Raw genomic sequence first — 22,320 nt, forward strand, 5'->3', positions numbered from 1 at the left:
GTCACCGCACATCTATCTGCTCAACACCCCCATTCACTCCAGACTAAAGAGGAGTCTGCTGCTTCTCCAATAATGTGATTCTTTTGTACCTCCCATATGTTACACCGTTCTCGAAGCAAGATTCACCAGAACAGTCACAATGTACACTTCTGGTAGTGTCTAAGACACACAGCAGGGACGCAGGGATCCCTGTGACCGGGGACTGGTAAGGGCTGGGAGTAGGGGCTGGGGCGGTGGGTAAAGAGTGCATAAGAATTAAAACAGAGATGTCAAGAAATGACAATTTTAGGGACAGCAATGTTCACATGGGCAAAACCTGTAACATCTCTACATCTTGGGTTTTTTTTAACCTGTAAAATGAAGCAATTACTTCATGTCATCTCTAAGGGCTATTCAGAGGGACATTACCTTCTTGTCATTAGAATACTGTCTGAGACCACACTGTGATGTAGAAATATGCAAATCAGATATATATCTGAGCCAATCAGAAGCTTTCCTAGGGACTTCACAGGCCTAGAAAAGTCCTCCTGGGTTCCTCTAAGCTGTCTGAGAACTGGATGAACTCTCTGCTGAAGAAACAGCAGGTGGGTCAGGACTGCCTCAAACACCCTGAGCCAGACAAGTTTTTAATTCTGTGTCTCCCCTTTCTAATCCTTCTGGTCTATGAAAATGATAAACTCATTTTTATGGAAATGAACAACTTACAAAGAACCCTGTAGACTTCCACAGGTATTTTTTCCTTCCTTGTCCTTCCTGTGTGTTTCCACAGATGTTACCAGTTCTTTGAGAAGAAGTGAGCCCACTCACCTTTTGGGACTCCACTCCCCTTCATTTCTCCCTCTCGAGGGTCTCTGGTTTGTCACACTTTCTGCACAGTAGCCCACACTGTCATGATACCTCAGTAAGTACACTACCCCCACACAAAAGAGCCAACCTCAAGAAAACACTTACTGGAACAATGCCGAAATTCAAAGCGGATGTGTGCGCCCCTGAATTTATCCACAGGAATAGGAAGTTTCAGCAGTTCGGACCACCTGGGACTGTTGTTATGATAGAGCACAAAGGAGTGGTACTCACTAGCTGGCGGCTCTCCAGAGCCGAAGGAGATAAAATCCTAACAAAGGAAACATGCAGGTTAAAGACAGCTTCATTTAAAGATTATTTGAAAAACAGCAGAGCTATTGCTTTGCTCTGTCCGCAGGCTCCCCGAACAGCACTTCATGTAGAATCACCTCCCCGGTCCCTGGCCGTGCTGTTCTGCACTTGCGTCTGCTGGCGGCTGTGTCTATTTAATCCCCGTGCCCATCTCCCAGGGCCTCTGGTGCCAAGGGTGGACCTCGGTGACAAGTGCAAGATGGGTAATTGCACGCCCAATTTGGAGTTCAACTATGCGGCAAAGTCCTCAGCCTGCTGCAGTCACAAGTCTGTTCAGTGCCCCCCTGGGAAATGCACAAAGCTCTGCGGCTCATGCGAAACGCTTCTTCCATTAAGGAACCTGCTCCTATCACCCAATCAGCAGGAATACCCCACTCCTCATGCCCTGTTTTGATCAAAATGAAAACAGAATTAAATGTGGTAGTTTTAATTTTTTTAACCAGTTGCCCAAGACAAAGTGTTCATCTCCAAAACTATGACAGATGAAAGGGGGAGAGTGGGATGATATTAAAAATGCTATATTTAAGGAATAGCTTGTTCTGAGGAAATTACTGCCCCAATTCATTAAACAATCAAACTATAAAAGCCTTTTTGTTCCTCTACTTTCTTTTCTGGAAGGTATTTCAATGATTAAAAAAAGGAAAGAAAACTGCACTGGGGAGGAGAAGAAAAATAAGATGGAAAAGATTGTAAAATTGGAAATTAACCGATCACAGTAAAGATGAACCCCAAACAATGTCATTGTTCCAAACAATGATGTGGAACTGTTTTACCAGAAAGTATCCAATATTCACGTACCTTTAAGATCTGGCCACTACTCTCCACAATGAACATAGTGACCTCCACATTTCTGGCCACGCTCTTCCCTCCTTTTTCAAATTCACCCCTTTCTATAGTGATGTATAAATCATTCCTCATTTCACCTAGTAGGAAAATTAAAACCATGTTTTTATAGATAAATGTGTGTATGAGTGTATGTATGTATGTGTGTATATATATACACACACATATATAAATAGTAAGTGTAATACTCTATCAATACAAATTTTAGTTCATAAAAGGCACTGCTATGACATACATATAAAAGTAAGATATATTATATTTACACTTTTATAAAAGGACTCCCACCCTCATTGCCAATATCCAAGAAAAGTAAAGGCAGCCTCTGTTGGTTTGAATTTGCAACACTGAAAATGTACCTTTAGGAGGTGAATACGGGGACTAAGAATTAAGGTGCTGTCAAGTCTCACCATTTTTCAATATTTCCCTCATTTCATTTATGAGGTGTGATTTCAAAATGACAGCCTAGCAGGGTGGCGCAAAGAAGCCCAGTCTCAATATTTTACAGACACAACACTTAGAGAAGAAATACCCAAATGGAATAAAATGACAGGATTGCAAAGGGTAGAGTTACAATTTAAATCTTTTTCTAAATTCACAGACAAAATGACCTCACTGCTGGAAGAATCCAGGTTAGGCTTTATGAACACAGATGCAGAATAATTCAGTTATGCGGACAAAGTTGGCTTGCTGTTCCTTACCATCAAGCTATAAAACAAATGAGATCCAAACTGCCATATTCTAGGAACACATATATCACTTATATTTTTTCTCAATTGGTTATTTATAAAACTTATTGCCGCAAGAAGAAAGAAATGTGATGCCAATGACCAAACTTAGGCAAATACACCGACAGCATGCTTCTACCTTTCCTATGATAATTAGATTAAGGGTAAATGGTGAGAGAGAAAGAAGTAAACAAAATGGTACCAGAAGGTTTTTGACGATAAATATTGGTAAGTCTGGCAATGTTGAATTCACTTTTACTTAATATAGTTTTTGAACAGTAGAAGAATCAAAAGCAATACTTTTTTTTTCCTAGTAAAAAACCTTTCCACAAAAAGAAAAGCAGATCACTAGAAGGAACAATAGACATACAAATAAGCTCACAAAAATTGGGAGATTTGTAAGACTTCCTGACAGAGTAAGTACAAGAAAGTACCCCAGCTTTCAAAACCAAGGGGGAATACCAGTGTGACTGGTCACCATCCTCCATTAAGACCAACTTTTGATGATGGCATCATTTGCCAGTGACCTGGACTGACCAGGAAACAGATGGGGCATAAAACAGAGAAAATGAGTAACTCCAGTAAAGGATGAAATCTAAACCACCCTTTAGAAAGAGTACATAGAAAATACACTGGAAATAGCTGACACAGTGGTCTCTGGCTTATGAATTTCTAGTTCTCTCATACAAATCAATTTTGGGGAGGCAATGAACTTGGAGTTCCAGGAGAAAAACCAATATATTTCAACACACTTAAAATTATATTTGTACAATTTGTTTTTTTTGGTTTGAGCCATCTCTCTTTTTTTTAAGGTTTTAGAAAGTGGCCCAGTAAATTTTTTAAGTTTGCTAGCTTTTACTGATGTATTTATTACTACACACACACACCCTTAATAAAAGTGCATTTTAATGATTTAACAATACCATTACAAAATGAAGAATACATTCACAAACTCCAGCCTCTAAATCAACCAATTTGAACAAAATCAAAATAGGCCTGGTACGCTAATGGTCTGCACACGTGCAATTTCAACAATATGTTTGGGAGGAAATTCTTGACAATAGTTTCCCCACTAACAGATCTGGCAGATAAAAAAGCAACACTCGCATCAAGGTACATTAGAGCAAAAGATGTCTCTTAACGATAGCAAAATTCCTTTGCTTCTTGGAATAGGTGACCTATAACGAGTGGCTCTGCTTACAGACAGACTAAAACATACACTGACTGATGGGAAGTATAGCTACAGGGGTTTCTACTTTAGGAATTTCTCGTAATGAGTAATTAGCTAGTCCAAACCACATGGGGCTTAATTGTCCTGCGAAACGCAGAGTGTTTCCTGGAAAGGGGACTTCCACTTGCATCTCTTGGAAGGAATGGCAATTCTGACTTTATCAAAGGCAAGAAGGGATGAGGGAGGTTTGCAAGGTGACCTGTTTTCCCCAGTCAGTAGGCGAGGCCTAAAGGACGAATAGGGGTGGTGGAGAGATTAATGTATTTCCAGTGCTGTGAAATTCTTTATCCATGTACCCACTATATGCCAGGTATTATTCTAGGCCTAGCAGACCCAGCAGTGAACAGAGCAAAAATCCCTTTCCCACAGAGCTTAGGTTCTAGTAATGGGGAGGTCTTTAATACAGAGTATGTTGCATAAAACAGGAAGTGCTGGGGATAACAGTAAGACCAAGAAGGGGCATAGGGAGTGCTAAATAGGGGCAGAGCAGGTGTTACATGAGAAAAGACCTAACTGAGACTATGAGAGATCTGAGTAAGCTATGGGATATAGTGACAAAGGAGAAAAGCTGAAAATGGCATTAGCTTCCCAAACCAATCCACAAAGCCTGCTTAGCTTACACCATAGCTGGATTCTTCTATTTCTTCTGAATTCAGAAGAGATTCTGAATTCAAATAAGTCTAAAGGATGTAGGGTAAACAGGAAGATCAGTTAACTGACTGAGCCACTCGGGCACCCCTTAAACAGGAAGATCGGAATAAAAGATCTCTCCACTGTCTGCTCTGTGTGGTATCAGTCTAGATGGGGTAATACAAACCTCCCGGCCTCAAGTTTCTGAGTTATTAAAATGGGAGTGGGGTAAAGGCGGAGGCAGGGGTAAAGGAGGTGGTAGGAGGGATAAGACTACTTTGTTATGTTACACTGTTTCTGGGATTTAAGAAGAACTTCTGAAATACACACATTCATAAATTCAAACACTTTAGGCACGTATTTCACTTTTCTGGTCTTTAACAGTCATTACCCCTGTAACTTTTTCCCCTTCTGCAAACTTTTTAGCCTCGAATAAGATTTCTCTGAAAAGTGAATATACGACAAGGAGAATATTTCTCCTGGATGACATTCTATATCTGTCTCCCCAGGAATTCTGCAGCTTGCTATGTTCCAACACTGCAAGGTACCACATCTTGCCAAAATATGCAGAAGAATAGAGCCGAAACATGTGCTAATTAAACTCAATACACATGAGGTCAGCTCTGGAGAAAACTAATAAGCCCAAATGGTGTTAGAAAGCATCTTGGGTAATTAAGAGAGAAACCATTAAAGTGAGTATGAAATGGAGTCATAGCACTCGTGTGAAAAGCTATTTTCCTGACAATGTTTATTAACACCTTGTACCTCTCAAATTTAATACTCTGTAAATTTGATGTGCATAACACTTGCCTCTGTTTAGTAGGCCCACTGGCTTTGCACATGTGAAGGCTTCTCAAAATATCACTGTAGTCAGAAAAATATAAGGCCACAACAATGGGAACAAATTCAAAAGAGTTCAGTGATTGCAGTCAAATGGGATCAACTTATAGCTTGACCTCAATAGCCGAGAGGTTTCCATCATTAGCTGAAACCTTGATCTTTGATTCTATGCTGTGTATGCCTTGGATAAAGCCACAGAGCACAAGCTCGCCACATCAAGTAAAGTACTGCACTCAGCCACAGGCTAGCCAAGGGCTTTATCTAGGCTGGATACGCGTTAATATTTATGGAAGTGGAAAAGAAAAGTTCCTGTCCTTCAGTTAAAAACAAATCGGGGCACCTGGATAGCTCAGTCAGTTGAGCGTCCAAAGTCAGCTCAAGTCATGATCTCACGGGTCATGAGTTTGAGCCCCACATCAGGCTCTGTGGTGACAGCTCAGAGCCTGAAGCCTACTTTGGAGTCTGTGTTTCCTTCTCTCTCTGCCCTCCCCCCCCCCACCCTTGCTCTCTGTCTCTCAAAAATAAATAAATGTACAAAAAATTTTAAAAAAACACATCAACATGTGTATGATGAAGGGTATTTTGTGGACCTAGATTATGACAATGATGATGATGGTGGTGGTAGTAGAGAGATGGTAGTTCTGTACTTTGCCAAGTACTGTACAGAGAATAGCTCATTACATTCTCACATCAATGTTATAAGAAGGCCCTCTTATTTCCATTTTACAGATAAGAAAACAAATGTAGAGATATTAAGAAATGTCCAACCTATTCTAAATTTACACTAAAATCAAGTACTTTCAGCATAAAAAAAATGTAATTCAAAAGGGTGAGAGTGGCCATCAAATAACCCAGTGTAATTCAGCTTTCATCACCAGAAGATCTGTGCCTTGAACATGGAAGGTATTAGTCCTACTCTGTTCTGTGTTGGTCAGATCAGTCTTGAGGCATCAATTTCAGTTCTAGACACCATCTTTACAGGACAGGGACAGACACGAATGATATCACTGGGACCATAAACAATACAGAGAAAGGACTCAGAACCCATCAGCGAGGAATGAGGATGACATGAGAAGTAAGTGAATTAAAAGATGTTGAGGTTTCAAGTAGAAAAACTCAACCCAATGGATAGAAGATAGAAACTGGTCCAACACAAAGACGTCATTTTGAGATCTGTGTTCTTTCTTGGTCATTATCAACATTCAAGTTATGTGCCAGAAAACCATCACTATGAATGAGGGAGAAATTCATGCACTGGACACATGACTGGACTGCATGGCTCTTTATGTGTGTGGTAGGAAGAATAAGGAAACCTTCTGTACCTCCAAAAGATGTCCAGGTTCTAATCCTGGGAACCTGTGAGTATGTCGCCTTACACAGCAAAAGGGACTTTGCGGTGATTATAAATTAAGGATCTTGAGATGGGGAGACTTTCTTGGATTATCAGGGTAGGCTCAATAGAATTATAAGGGTACTTTTAAAAGGGAGATGGAGGGGCACCTGGGTGGCTCAGTCAGTTAAGTGACCAACTTTGGCTCACGTCATGATCTTGCGGTTCACCAGTTTGAACTCGGCATCAGGCTCAGTGCTGACAGCTCTTCGGATTCTGTGTCTCCCTCTCCGACTTGCACTCTGTCTCTTTCTCTCAAAAATAAGAACATTAAAAAAATTAAAAGGGAGAGATGGAGGCAGGAGAGCCAGAGTCTGAGAAGGGAATAAGATGAAGGAAGCAGACATTGAAATGATGTGGAGGCCATGAGGCAAGGAGTGTAAGCAATTTCCGGAAGCTGGGTAAGGCAAGGTAATGAATTCTCCCTTACAGCCATCAGAAGAAATGCGGCCCTGCCGAAAGACCTGGATTCTAGCCAAGTCAGACCTGTACAAACTTCTGATCTCCAGACTGGAAGATAATACTTTTGTGGTATTTTAGGCCATCCCTCTTGTGACAATTTGTAAGAGCAGCCATAAAAATCTCGTACATACTATATTACATATGCCAACCATACCCAAGATTCTATCACTTCATGATACCTTAATGGGTGGGGGCAGGGACAGGGACCAGAACCCAGGTGGCTGGAAATCAAAGCAGCAACAGAAAGGGAAAATATGTGGATGGGCTGAAAACCAAACTTTGGATTTCACACATACAGTACATTTCAGTAAAACCTATCAGTGTTTTCTTTCTTTTTTGTGTCATTCTCATTTTTGTTTTGTTTTATTTTAGGAGGGTATTATGAGATATTGAACTTTTTGGGTGGGTAGCTTTTCAATTTTTGCTTATGACTATTAAGCAAACAATGGCAAATGCTATAATAGCACCCATGATAGGCTTCCCACAACAGTGTTGCATAAAGACAGTAGTAGACATGGGCTGTGGTGCCCTGATGCCCAGCATACTCTAGGAGAAGGCACAGGTATCTGACAGGACCAGCTGGGGAAAGTCCTACACCCTTGTGTAATGGTGCCTGTAAGATTCAAAATTTTGGAGGCACCATACTGCTTTGGGGCTGGAATCCCACCTCAGTATAATATGGATGATCCTGAACCTGATCACTGTGGCATTCATTGATGGAAAGACCATGACCCCTTCCTCTAGCATGATCGTGGAGTTCAGGTCTCAGTCAACTGGTCGCACACATGGAGGACCAGTGACTTGGAGCAAGGGGTAGTGAGCTTTGGTTGGATTTAGGACGTATTTTAAGGAATATCGAATCCTATCACACTGGTTCCTACCTCCTTTTGCCAAAAGAAGGCAAATTCCATCTGCTGATATGTCTCTGTCAGTAAGTGATAAAGAATAACATTTATATTTAAAAGAACAAAACTGCATATCCCCTTAAACACGAGGCAAACATATGTGCAACATTCCTCTTACCCCAGTGTGCAAATCATTATCTAGTCAGCTTTGACCAAACAGAAATTTGCCTTAGGTGAACTATCACCTAACGACCAAAGAAAAACCAAAGAAAAAGGAGGCTTACACTGAATGACACTTGAGAAAAGAACTTAAATAAACCTTGAGATGACAGTCAAAGCTACTACTACTGGCAACCATTTGAAACCTGAGCTGTGCTAATTGTTTTCAGAGTGAGCCTCTACCTTCCTAATTCCAACCCCTCCCTCACCCATCACTCCACAGTTTTACCCAATTCCTTTTAGGGTTAGGAGCTTCAAAGATCTCCTACGAAGACTGAATGTATCGAAAGGTATTAATTAGTGGTTCCCTAACAAAGAATGACAGCTTAACCAGTTGACACATGAGAACAAGTTTCCAAGGGAACAAGGCACAAATGGGGAAGGTAAAGTCAGGAGGCAATGATGAAAGCAATGACCATGTTGCCTAAAGGAACCTCAAACTCAGTAAGAATGGGCCTTCAGGCTGAGGGAGGCACAGCCAGACCTTCCGTGACATTCCTGACACATCAGCCAGCTTCGCTCTGAAATGTCTGCTGGATGGAAACTTAGTCCTTGCCGATATTCAGCAATGGCCCAGGTCCTACGCTGCACAGTCTGTTAAGACATTTAGAGGCAAGCTGTCCAACACTGTAACCACTGCCACATGTGGCAACTGAGTATGGAAATGTGACTTGGCTGGAAAGAGATGTGCTGTAAATGTACAATACTCACCAGCCTCCATGGATGGAGGGTAAAAAAGAGAGTGCAAGATAGCTCAATAAGAATTTTTTATATGAATTATCTATTGAAATGATAATATATTAGATGTAATGGGTTAAATAAAACATATTATTAAAATTTCAACTCTTTGCTCCTACTCTTAACTTACTAGAAAAGTTAAAATTCTATTTATGGTTCTCTCATTACATTTCTACTGGAGAGCACAGATTGAAATATTTTTGCTGCTCTCCCCATCATGGGCTCAGAGACCAGACCATGGTACTTTCTGCAGAATTATTTGGTTTGTAGGTAGCAGTGATGGAACTTCAAAGAAAGTGACTTATATTCTTTGAAAACTGGACACCCTAAGAAACAAACTGCTGGATAGCCAATGCTTAACAACAGGGTAGGGTCATGCTAGCTTGAAAGTGCATGGCCAGATCACCTCCTCACACTAGGTGACATCTTAGAGATGTGACCCTACAACAGCCAGACCAAGGGGAGAGTTTCTGCTTCTGTGTTTTCCCTTCCCAAAAAGAGTCTGGCACTGATTACATCCTATGATCCTCAAAAGGAGTTTTGTGTGTGCTCCTGTTAGTGTCAAGACCACAGAGAACTCCTTCTGCAGAGAGACAGGGACTATGTTGATGAACTTGGCCTGTGGGGATAAGTATGGGCTTCACCAGCCCCGACCCCCATCAGAACACAAATCAACTCTGAAGGATGAGTCTAGACAATGAAAAGAAAAGAAAAACAATCATGCCAGCAGACTTTCAGTACAATATTGGCATTAGAAATGTTGTCCTCATACATTTTCTCATTGAAGAATTCAGCTCAAGTTTTCATTAGAGCCACCAGTGAGAATTAACTGACAAGTCAACATTCTGAAAATAACAAAGGGAACCAAAACAATGAGCAGTGTTTGTCAATGTAAAAATTCCACTCAGTTTTAAAATTGCTTTCAGCTGTTTGTGTCAATACACATATCTCTCCCTTCTTTATCTAATTTGGAAGATTAGGCAGCCACACAAGAAAAAGGAGAAAAGAAAAAGGGGCAGGTGCTTTAAAATCCTCTCTTGGCATCCCTAGCACTGCAAACCTGTGTCCAGAAGGACTGATCCCCTGGGCAGGGTGACCATTGCCACTATAATGTGGTACGGCAAAGGGACAAGAGCGAGCTTTATTCCAGAGAAAGTTCATTTCCATCATTAGAGCCAGACAAAGGCGGCATGAGCACAGCACATCTCAGACAATTATTCAGCTGGTGAAGTGTCATGTTGCTTTATATTTTTCCACTTCTCAATGATACTGCCCAGAGACCAAGCTGAGGAATTCTTCCAGCAGCTGTCTGCATTCTGTCTGAAAATATGTTTTTTATATTAGATTTGCCCATCAATTTGCTTCCCAGTGGCATGAAATTTTTTTCTTTTTTTTGTTCAAAGGAAAATACCAGTTATTTATAGCAACCGAAGGAAATAAGGAAGGGGTGCAGGAGCCACTGAATCACTGGCCACCAAGTCAACGGTTCTATATACACAATCATTTTCAACAAGAGTAGCATGGGATGCCCAAGCAGAATGGGTCCTTATGGCAGGTCAGGTCAGCTCGGCAAACCTTCTGGTCTCTCTGTTAGCCTGCTCGCACCAACAGGTTTGCACAGAAAGATCACAAGATGCTGTAACAGGGCAATGGCGGGCATTTTCTGCCTCGTGTTAGGTCTCTATCCACAGCAGACCTAGCAGCCAAAGGCCACGGCAGGTGCGACTTCCTGCACGTGCTTCCACACGTGGGACTTAACAGAGATGTACAGGATCTCACTTCTAAACACACTGTCAACAATTTGAGATGAGTTCATTTGGTCTACTTCTCTCTTGGTTGCAGAGGGTGGGATGCGGGGCACTGCGAAATACTATTACCTGGAAGTTACTTGGATAGTGTGTGTGACACTCATTAACTGCTACCCTCTCCACCTAGAAATGAACATTTTTTTTTAAGTTCTTTTAGGTACCTAAAATAAATCTGAAAAATAGATCTCAAAGAGAACTAGGAAAGGTGTAGAAATACATTTGGTATTTGCATATATTATATATATATAAGCTTATATATTTCTTGGGTAGAAAAATTCTCTAGGAAGGTCAAACTGCTGCTCAATAATTATTCGTATCAAAACCTGTAAGGATTTCCCCTTAGTGACTTTACTGACTTTATTAATGTTTTCTACCAAAGGAAGTATTTTCTGGATACTATCTCAGTTTTCCTTCTTATCGTGCTCATAAAGAATGCATGGCCTTACAACTTATCCACATTAATAAAATGTAAAGATACTTAAAAAAAACTTTTGCTTATTTATTATCATACACCTCATTTCCTTCTACAGCATGGTCCATCTGAACTCTTTGAAACTGACAAATGTGAAAATTTCTCAAGTGTCAAAAACAGACATAACAACCATATGTCAACCCTCGGCCCATCCCGTGTCACTTACCAGGCATAATGATATTAGAAAAACCCAACTTCCTTGTTATAGACACTCCATGAGAAAATACTGATGAGTATTCTCTTCTGATTTGTTCAATGTCTCCATGCAATAGCTGTAGGGAAACTGCTAAACCTAAAATAAATGAGAGATAACAGAGTAAAAAAATAGGACAGAAATAGCATGAATGGAAAGCTGAACTTGCTTCAACAAGCCCACAACTATGAAGGCATTGTTAAAACAAAAGCTTAATACTCAGACAAAATCAACACAATCTATAGGAGTAATTTCTAGAGAACTCTTTTCCAACTTGATTACTTGGGTTTTCCCTTTCCCCCTGTTTAAAACAGGTTCGTAGCAACTGGAAAATACTTTAACAGAACATTAAGAAGACAAGTCCAACTTCTGGCCCCTACACCCTCTTTACCAGCCCCCCACCAGATGGAAATGACCGTGCTCCGACACTCACGCCAGCAACTGACGAACTGACGAAATGACGATTGCTACCCAGTCCCGGAGGACACTGATCTCAAGATGGGGGTTTTAATTTCTTTTAACTCTATAAAACCTATGAAGTTACTAAATATCATTAAGGTGTACACAACTCTAAAGTCATATAATAATTCAAGGATTTTTAAGGATATTCGTAGATTTTCTTAAACCTTAAATAACAAAGGTGATTATAACGAAACTAAGATTATATTAATATTATGCACATTAGAAACTCATAATGGCATTATTTTCTATTGAGAAGAATTTAGCACGATGCAGGCCACAAATGAAAAGGTATTTTCAGTCAGCAAAGTAGAAAAATTTTCTTTTTTTAAAATCCCAATTATAGTGACATTATTACAGTGGGATATGTAAAAGATGAATGACACATTTCTCATAACTATTTCTCCCAACTCCCAGGCAAGAATTACAGAAAGGAAATTCAAGCCATATCTTTGTGAATATATTTGTATATTACTTCTCTTTCTGCTTTTTAATTCCCTACTGTTTTTCTATTATTTTAAACAAGAAAGAGAAAAAGACAGACAGACAGAAAGAAAAAGACAGAAAGACAGGCAGACAGAAAGAATGAAAGAAAGAAAAGAAGAAAAGAAGATCCCTTATGTACATTAGTTATATAAAATGAAGCCGATCAAAGGGGACTTACTTTCACAACTTCTAGTCATCATTAATCTGTGCACAATTTTAAAATGAATCTGGATGGTGGAGTTAAGGGATCATAAATCTATACTCCAAAGATTCTCTACCTACTTCATTACTTCCCATGTGCAAGTTATCACTCACCATTCATCATTCACAGTACTACAATCCTCTCTCAACCATGAACCATAAGCACGACAACACTCATGCCACAATCAAAAAGGAATGCAAAGCTTATTTACCACATATCTACATTAGGATTTTCCTTTCATTCTCCTTGAACCGTATAAACAACAAAAGAAGTGTTTTGGGGGCGCCTGGGTGGCTCAGTCGGTTAAGCGTCCGACTTCAGCTCAGGTCATGATCTCACGGATTGTGGGTTTGAGCCCCGCGTCGGGCTCTGTGCTGACAGCTAGCTCAGAGCCTGGAGCCTGTTTCTGATTCTGTGTCTCTCTCTTTCTCTGACCCACCTCTGCTCATGCTGTCTCTCTCTCGCTCTCTCAGAAATAAATAAAATATTAAAAAAAAAAGAAGTGGTTTGTTAGTTTGTTTGCTTGGTTTTCAATTAAGTGGTTAAAACATCAGGAAAATTTGTTAAAAAAAATTCCCTGGGGTTCCAATCTGATGAGGTATACCCAAGGGGCAAAGATTGAGGAAATGAAGGACAGGACAGTACTGTATCATTATGTCCTCACACTTTCTGGTGTGTGGGTCCAAGAGAATGTGTCAGAGAGCAGTCAGAATTAGGTTAAATCTGGCAGGTACTCTGGAACTTTAATTACATCTTCATGCCATTTTTACCTATCTATCCTTTTTCGCCCTCCCAGCCCCCACTCCTTCTGAGTTGGGTGATTGAAGGCAACAGAATGGAGGAGCATCTGTCCCTCAATAACCACAAAGAATGAAGGATGGGAGAATAAGTGGTCTGGACAGTTTGATGGCGACACAATGCATGTAGCTTTGGGATAGTTTTATGCGGTGCTATTGGTTCCTTTTAAAACCCAAAGGCAGGAAAATGAAGACAAACTAATGTGTTATAATCCATCTGTCCCAGCAGCTATTTCTTCCTGACTCATGCTCTTCCACTACCCCCACTCATTACTGGTGTTTCTTTTGTCTTCCCACTCCTGTCATTTTGCCTTCAAAATACTCACCCACACGATCACCATCATCACTAACATTATCAGAAGCTGATATTTGTAAAATAGCAGTGCATGCCAGACACGGTACCTAAGACTGGTCCCTCCTGTTGGGGAGAACACTGTTCACATCTGGGGTACAACAAACAATGCTTTCACATAGTCAGATGGACTTAAGAAAATTCCTGACATCCTGTGATTTTTTGCAAGTGAAGATCAATTTACTAGGACTTCTCATCAAAGGATCCAATTAGAGACACTGGTAACATAATGTGTAAAGGAAGAAAAGATCTGAAGGGTAATGAAGAGCAAAGGTATCATGCTATTCAGGGTAGGGGATAGAAAAAAGAAAGTGACTAGGATTCTGGTTTTGCCCTATTGGGCAAATTTATTTAACCATCAGTGATTTTTTTTTAACATAAACTGAATACTTAACAGAAGATAAAATAATGTAAAAAGAAAAGCATTCAGTCAGAGACAATGCTTAAGAAAATACAAGATGGAGGCGGGGGGGGGAGGAAGGAAGAAAGAAAATAAAATCCAAGATAGAAAAATAGTATGTGTTAGGGAAGAACATAGATATGAACAGGAAAAGAGAAATACATGAATGTACTCTAAATAATAGGTGCCATAGAGATGAGAGGAATGCAAAAGGGTAAAGAGGACCCATTTAGGGGAAAACAGGGAGGAGCCAGCTAGTAGATAAGGGAAGGGAATGAAGAAATGACAGAGGAAAACAGACAAAATACCATGAGGGAGAAGGAAAACTTTGCATTTAAAAAGAACACAATCTAAAATTTGGTTAGAAAATACGACAGTTTTCATTCTCGAGGTTTAGAAGTTAAAATGAAAGCCTGAGGTATAATGATTTCATTTGTCTTCCCTAGTGAAATCAACTTGGAGGAGAGGGGAAGGTACTATCATTTCGAGATGACTCAATTTCTTCAGATTGAAGAGCTCACTGAAAGTCAAGAACTGGAAAGGCCAAATGAACTGAGGGCTTCACCACAATGTAATTGGCTCTTCCTAGATCATCAACTCAGTTGGCATAAAAAAATTAAAAGGAAAAAAATACCCACAACACTCAACATGAAGCATTCAAGTGTGGGTGTACTTTCAATAAGACAAAGCAAAAACATGATATAGCATGAATCCAAAAGAACTAACCCACAGAGCTTTTGCAGTACTAATTAGTTTTTAATCAAGGAAATTCTTGATCCTATTTTTATTGTGGTCCTTAATTATCATGACAAAAATCCACAGGTTGGAGTCACCAGAACAAGAAATAATGCATTAAGATGAAGAAACTACTCATCACTACAAAGGAGAGACTCATCAAATATTCATCCATTCCAAATGCCTGAGGATTAGCCCTAGCCTTTCAGGAGTGGTTATTTATGACACAGGGTATGTTCACAGAGCTGTATTTTTCTCTTCTTTTCCTAGTCAGCCAAGTTCTCTGTCCTCACCTTACATGCTATCTCTGGAGCTGGCACCTCTTCTAAAATTTTATGTGTTGTACCCCTGAATCTAATATAACATTGTATACCAATTATACTCAAATAAAATTTTTAAAATTACATTAAAAAATACAAAGTTTATTTGTACACTATCTTTCTCCTACCGCAATTCAAACTGGCCACTTTGGGTATGGAGGTAACTTCCAACTTGAGAGGAAGGTGGAAGGTGGGTTAGAAGGTGTGTATGAGACTGAACGTAAGACATGCGCATATAAATAAAATATAAAGCAGAATGGGTTAAGCATATGTTAGGAATATTAAAACAAGGAAAAATAACTGAGGGAATTTGAAAGTTCAGGGAAGATTAAAAACAAACCAACAAACCGGAATTAATGACAACCAATAAGCTGAACAATTAGGTTAGATTTTTAATTTTGCTAAATATATCAATAATGTTTTACAATCACTTTTTTCCAGTCCTTAATATATGTGCCAAAAATGAAATTGCTAAAGGAGAACTTTTCCTCTTATTAAAAGAAGCAATCATTAAACTGAACATTTTTATCTGCCTAGATGTTTAAGAGCCAATTATGATGATATGATATCTAATTTTAAACAAAGGCATAGACATTAATTAATCTAGACTCTGTCACAAAGTAACCTATTTCTCATGATTAAGCTCAGTGTACAGAGCAGTAGTGTAGGAAAAAAAGGCTTACTTTCCATGAAATCAAATGTGGTTGATTATTGATAGTTCTAATTTCACAGGAATTGAAGTTAACTCACTCCTTACGATGGTTCCTTTTAAATTCATGAAATTCTGTACTTTTATATAAAAAATGCCAAGCATAGCATGATCTATAAATAGCAGGCAATATTAATTTTAGACTAGATCAGCCATTTTGCCACCAATGAACCAAATAACTTGTAGCTGTGAATGTACAGCAAAGCAAAAATAAAAAATGGCAAATACATTTGATAAATACATGTGCAAGAAATATATAATAGAGCTTCATGACCCTGTCAAATGTTAACCTCTCTGTGCTTTGTTTCCACACCTGTAAAATCAAGTTAATAATGATACCAACTCCATAAAATACTTCAGGTGATACCCAGTACAAATGATGTACTCAACAATGTTAGCTGCTCTTACTACAACTACCACTGCCTCTAGTATTATTACACAATATCACTGTTTATGTTCCTATTCCTCCCTACCATGAATATCAACAAATTACCTTCCATCAAAACAATGTTCAACGTTCCCTAAGTGCCATACACAAAGACGATATTCCTTTCAAAAGGCATGACCACTTACCACTAGTTTAAGTCAAGTATTATAAATCTCCTGAATATTTGAATGATGGAGTTCTATGGAGGCCTTGGGGGCAAATCTATCATGTGCAATATTCAGTTACTGAAGATTTGACAAAGATGTAAGTGATCAATACAAGTAGGCTATAATGTACAGATAGGGGAAGATGGGGAAATTCCTAATAGCACAGGGGAAGCCAGAAAAATAAGCAGCAGTCATGGAGGCCATTAATTAATGACTCCTATTTTAAATGCAACAAGTCGTCACTGGAGAATTTTAAATAAAGGAAACATGGTCCAATTTGTGTTTTAAGAAAGCTGTCTTAGTGTTCTTTGGAAAATGGGGCTGGGAAGGTAAGAAGTGGAACTGACTAGCACAATTGAAGGCTATTACAGATATGAAGGTAAAAAATAATGGAGGCTCATGCTGATATGGTTGCAATTGAGATGGAAAAAGTGATAAAGAAGCTATATGTTGCCATAAAAGAAGTCATGTCTTTTTGGTATATTACATGTGAGGGAATAAGGGAAAATAAGGAAGGATGGAAGACTCCTGAGTATCTGATCTAAGACACTGTAGAAACTGGGGCTGTGTACTGGGTTGGGAAATTTAGTTAAAAAAAAAAAAAAGGAGGAAAGGGGTGCCTGGGTGGCTCAGTCAGTCAAGGACCTGACTCTTGATTTTGGCCCAGCTCATGATCTCACAGTTCATGAGTTTGAGCCCTGTGTTGGGCTCTATGCTGATGCCTCAGAGGTTGTTTAGGATTTTCTCTCTCTCCGTCCATACCCTACTCACGTTCTCTCTCTCAAAATAAATAAATAAACCAAAAAAACCCACAAAACTGCTATGAGTTAAAAAAAAAAAAAAAAAAAAGAAAGGAGGAGAAATAGTCATCTATATATACTGTCTTTTATAAATGCATAATTAACCTTTAGCAGTGTTTTTTATTTTTCATGAGGATTTAGATTATAGTCTGGGTCACTTGCTTTCAGTCTAAAGAACTTCAGTATTTCTTACCAAGCATATTTGTTAGCAAAAAACTGTTTCTGTCTTGGAATATCCTTATTTTTCCTAGAGTTTTAGGAGGTAATTTTGCTGGGTATAAGATTCCTGACTGACACTTTGGTGCGCTTTTTTGTTTTTTAAAAAGCTTTCAACACTTTGAATATGTCATTGCTGCCTTGTGACCTCCACTATATTTTACGAGTAATCAGGTAGTAATCTCCTGGGGGTTCCTTATACATGATGAGTAGTTTTTCTCTTGGTGCTTTCAAGAATTCTTTCCTTGTCTTTCAGCATTTTTACTATGATGTGTTTGGGTGTGGATCTCCTGCTGCTTATCATACTTGAAGTCACTAAGCTCCCTGGATGTACAAATAAATATTTTTCATCAAATCTGGGAAGTTTTCAACCAGTAGGTCTCCAAATACTTTTATTCCTCCTTTCTCTCTCTCTTCTCTCCTTCTGGTATCCCCACTTTTTTTTATGTTGATGCACTGATGGTATATTTTTCTGAGGTTCTGTTCATTTTTCTTCATTCTTTAAAAAAAACCACTTTTTCCCAAAATCTCCACTTTTTTATTCAATTCTGAAGAATTTCCATAGGGTAAAATTCCTGCATACTCTGTTTCAAATAAAGAATTTCCTTACAGGAGAGCTTCTGAATTTTCTCTCTTTAGGAACTGTCTCTTTCTCCCTAGGCTAAATCTTGGACCCACTATACCAGAGATGGAGGTGGGTCCAGTAGTCTATTCTTTAGAGTGACACTCTTGCTTCATGGGTAAGGTTCAAGGCTGGGGCAGTAACTCTGATTTTCTCAGCTTGCCTCTCTTGGTGTGGCACCTTCATCCAATGAGCAAGCTGGGCAAGGGCAACTGCTACCCCAATATCCCTGGTCTGTTATATCTCAGGCAGAGCCACTGCCCTATGAATAGGGGCTGGATAAAGGGAGGCCTCCTAGCTCTCAACCACTGTGGCTACAAATTTAGCCTCTGCAACTCAGAACTAAGGAGGAAGAAAAATGCTAGGAGCCTTCACCCCTCAGTCAGACACTGTATCCCTTGACTGAGAGCTCAGGGAAGCAGCAGCCCGATCTTCTCGGTCATAGAGAAGACCTGGAGGAGAACGTCCATCATGCTTACCAGGGGCAGGTGGGAAGGAGGAAGTGGGGTGTGGCACAGTGTCACCAACTCTCTCTGTTCTTACCAAGATTTAGTAGAACTCTTGTGTAAGTATCTCTTCACATGCTGTATTCTTTTAGAAAAATGTTCTGATTTTAACACTCTTTAAATATATGATCTTTACAGGTTACAGCTGTTTCAGTTTGGAGTGGGTCTAGGCAGCTCCTCATGCTGTTCTTCTGTAGAAAAACTCTAAAGACACTATTTCTTGACAGTATTTGCATACTTTGTGTTTGGAAGGTAGGGGCTAAGGGTAAAACAGAATTGCCAGGACCTTTAAAATGTGAACTACAAAATCACTAACATCATGAGGTAGCAGCAAAGCATGCAAAAGATGGTATTATTACATTCTGTCATAAAATCATCTTCAGTCAAATCTGCTTATTTCTGAAATACTTCGGACCTCATTATTATCAGAGCAAGAATTTTTACTTCTATTCCCTCCCATGTGATGATACAAAATCTATCGTGAGAATTTTGCTTTCAGTATTAGAAAATTATATGTGGAGTCTATAAGGTAAGATAATTGACTTTTAAAATAAATACACCAGAAGCATTTATATAATGTGGGTCTAACTCAAAGCCAGAGAGTTTCAGGAGTAGACCCTGGCTGCAGCAAGTAATAAAATCCTGGCAGAATCAAGCGAGGTACTCGCATGGAAAGGTCAGAGACAGGACCTATCTCACAGTCTCTGGAGTAGAGAAAAGAAAGGAAGCCAAATGTCTAGCAGGAGCACTGTCAAGTGAGACAGCACTGTTGGAAAGTCAGTCGATGGAGCAAAAGCCAGAAGCACTAAGAAGACAGGAGAGTGTCAAAATGAGCCAGATTAGATAAATAAATAAAATGGGAGTGTGACAGCACCAGAAGCCTACTGAATGGTTAATTACTTGATGGAGGGTCATAGCTGCTTCAACCTTCCATCCAGTGGACCAGATTACCCAAAGGACAACTGTCCATTAACACTACCATCTTGAAAACCTAGACACTGGACCATTAATATTGCCAATGCTCAAATTTGAGGATGTATCTCTTCTTTCAGATGTACTTGAAAGCCAACTTAAAGTAAAAAAAAAAAAAAAAAAAAAAAAGATAAAAGAAAACCAATCACTCTTCTCTCTTAATACTCACACCTCTACTTCTGACTTTTAATCAGTATTACTCAATTTGTGAATGCCCCTATTGCTGACTGTTTCTTCAAATCAACTAAACTCTCAGAGGATGTGATTTTGACACCACTGAGGAAAAACAAAGGGTTCAACTATATAGGCTCACCTTCTGAAAATCATCTCCCTGTGATTTTTGAAGCAGTAACCCTATCCATTGGGAGGCCTGTGTTCTATCATATAAGTGGTATGATAAGAATGTGCAAGTACTCTTGCAATTATAATTGTTAGTCCACAGATTTGCTATTTCTAGTTTTGGGAAGACTTTAATGCCTTTTTTAAAGAAGTGGTTAGCCCACTGCTCACAGTTATAGCAAAAATAAGACTAAAAGAATACATAATAAGTTATGGAACATCAACCTAAAATACATAAGAGACATCTGAAATTGTTTACTTCCATTGAGTCTTATCCAGAAGAGAAAATTAGTGACCAAAAATGAAGGATGGAGAGTGGCCCACTGGCATATAGTGGAAGCTGTAATTACAGGAATGAATTCACATGTCTTTCTTAACACTGGAGAATTTTCACCTTGAAATTTCCCTCCTTATTTTATGATTTTTGGAAATCAACATTTCAATGGTATATGCTGAGGATTCTGTCAAGGTTGAAAAGGTGTTTTTTACTATTATGTATTAATTATTATTATTAACTTGTAATTTTTTAAAAACATGAAGCACATAATAAGCCAGTGGCTGAAAACTACTTTTTAAAAATGTATACTCATGTATACTCACATATATAGCTTAACATCTGATTATTTTAATTTATTCAAACACTGGCTTTTATAAACTGCAAAATTTTTCTATATAGCAAATCTTCCAAACAGTATTGCTAGTGATTATATCTAAATTAGCAAAATAAAGGTAATTTAGAGAATAAAATCAAGCTCTAATCAGTACTTCCATTAGTTTGCACTTTGTTTTTCTTAAGTACAGCATGAAGCTTTAAAAAATATCTTTTTAAAATTTATTTATTTGGGAGAGAGAGAGAAAAAAAAAAAGAAAGCATATGGGGAAGGGGCAGAGAAAGAGAGAGAGAATCCCAAGCAGGCTCGGTGCTGAAAGACACGCGGCTCAGTCTCACAACTATGAGATCACGACCTGAGCCCAAATCAAGAGTCGAAGACTTAACTGACTGGACTACCCAGGCACCCCTAAAAACATCTTAAAAGCATCACTTAATACCATATTTTGAACTCTTTTTTTCTTCACGGTCATTCAAAGAGGATGATTTAAAGTTTAGATTAAACTGAAAAGATACCACAAATGCATGCAATACAGCCTGGGTTTCTTTTGTTATACAGGCCATCAAAAAAACTGTCAAAATAGGAGTAAGATCTATAAATAAGCATACTACATCAACATTAATTTCCTGACTTTGATCATTGTATTTTGGTCATGTTCCAATGTCCTGGAGTAAGCAGAGGGGGAAAATGTGTGTGTTGTGTATATGATATATGTACATATATATTTGTGTGTTTGTGTGTATTGTATGTATACTGTATATGTACACACACATATTTATAGACATTAAGAGCACTGAAGCAAGCTTAAGAATTATACCCATTCAGTAATACTAAATAATTGGGGAGGGGGGAGAGGGAGAGGGAGAGAGAGGGGGGGGGGGGGAGAGAGAGAGAGAGAGAGAGAATGAGTGAATGTGAGGGAGTGAAGGATAAAGCAAATGTAGTAAAATGTTAACCTTTGAGAAATTAGGAATGTTTTGTACTACTCATGTAACTTTTCTGGAAGTAAATGTAGTTGAAATTTTTAAAAAAATCTTTAGAAGAACAAAAAAGAGCACATGGATTAACAGAATTTCAAAGGTGCACAAAAAGGTCACATACTACATTTCTGGCCAACAGATGGTGCCAATAAGTACCAGCTTCTTTTAACAATATTAGAAAGCAAAGTTTCTAAATGCAATGTTCAAATTTCAGAAACACTGATACAGTCTTCAAGAATTCCAGCAGTTCAATAATACTGAATTAAGTGGCTGCATTGCTCTGTAAGGGGAGGATGCTCAACCCCCAAAATGCAGTCTAACTGTCAAAAGCCTCCTTTCATTTCAGCCAAACCAAGAACAGTGTTCACTCCCTGAACAGAGTTAAACTGCTCTCCATCTACTTGTGGGCTCCTTATCTAGGTAATTCCTTTTAAGCTCTTTTGGGATTAAAACGTACAGTTGGCAGGAATGTAGCCATGGATGCTCATCTTGCTAAGGCATTTAAAAAAAAAAAAGACTGCGGAAAGTGACCTGATTAGTCAATATGATTTCTTCTAGCTGTAAACTACATGTGCAAACTACAGGAACTAGGATTTCATAAATACCCAGATAATATGAAAAGATTTTGACGTTTCTCTCAGGACACACTGAACCAGAGCCAATGATTTT

General features: G+C 38.9%; 1 protein-coding gene across 2 annotated transcripts in view; it reads right to left on the minus strand.

Moving 5' to 3' along the window:
* Positions 1–22,320, minus strand: part of DOCK4 (dedicator of cytokinesis 4) — a 422,569-nt gene that overhangs the window by 155,558 nt on the left and 244,691 nt on the right. For both annotated transcript variants that reach the window (XM_039256914.1, XM_039256913.1), the window contains exons 13-15: positions 11,525–11,650; positions 1,954–2,078; positions 952–1,114 (exon numbers count right to left, since the gene is read on the minus strand). In XM_039256914.1, coding sequence (XP_039112845.1) covers positions 952–1,114; positions 1,954–2,078; positions 11,525–11,650 — 414 coding nt within the window. The remainder of the gene's footprint in view (positions 1–951; positions 1,115–1,953; positions 2,079–11,524; positions 11,651–22,320) is intronic.

Source organism: Hyaena hyaena, unplaced genomic scaffold (genome assembly GCF_003009895.1).
Source record: "Hyaena hyaena isolate Hyena2069 unplaced genomic scaffold, ASM300989v1 scaffold_594, whole genome shotgun sequence".
NCBI lineage: Eukaryota > Metazoa > Chordata > Mammalia > Carnivora > Hyaenidae > Hyaena > Hyaena hyaena.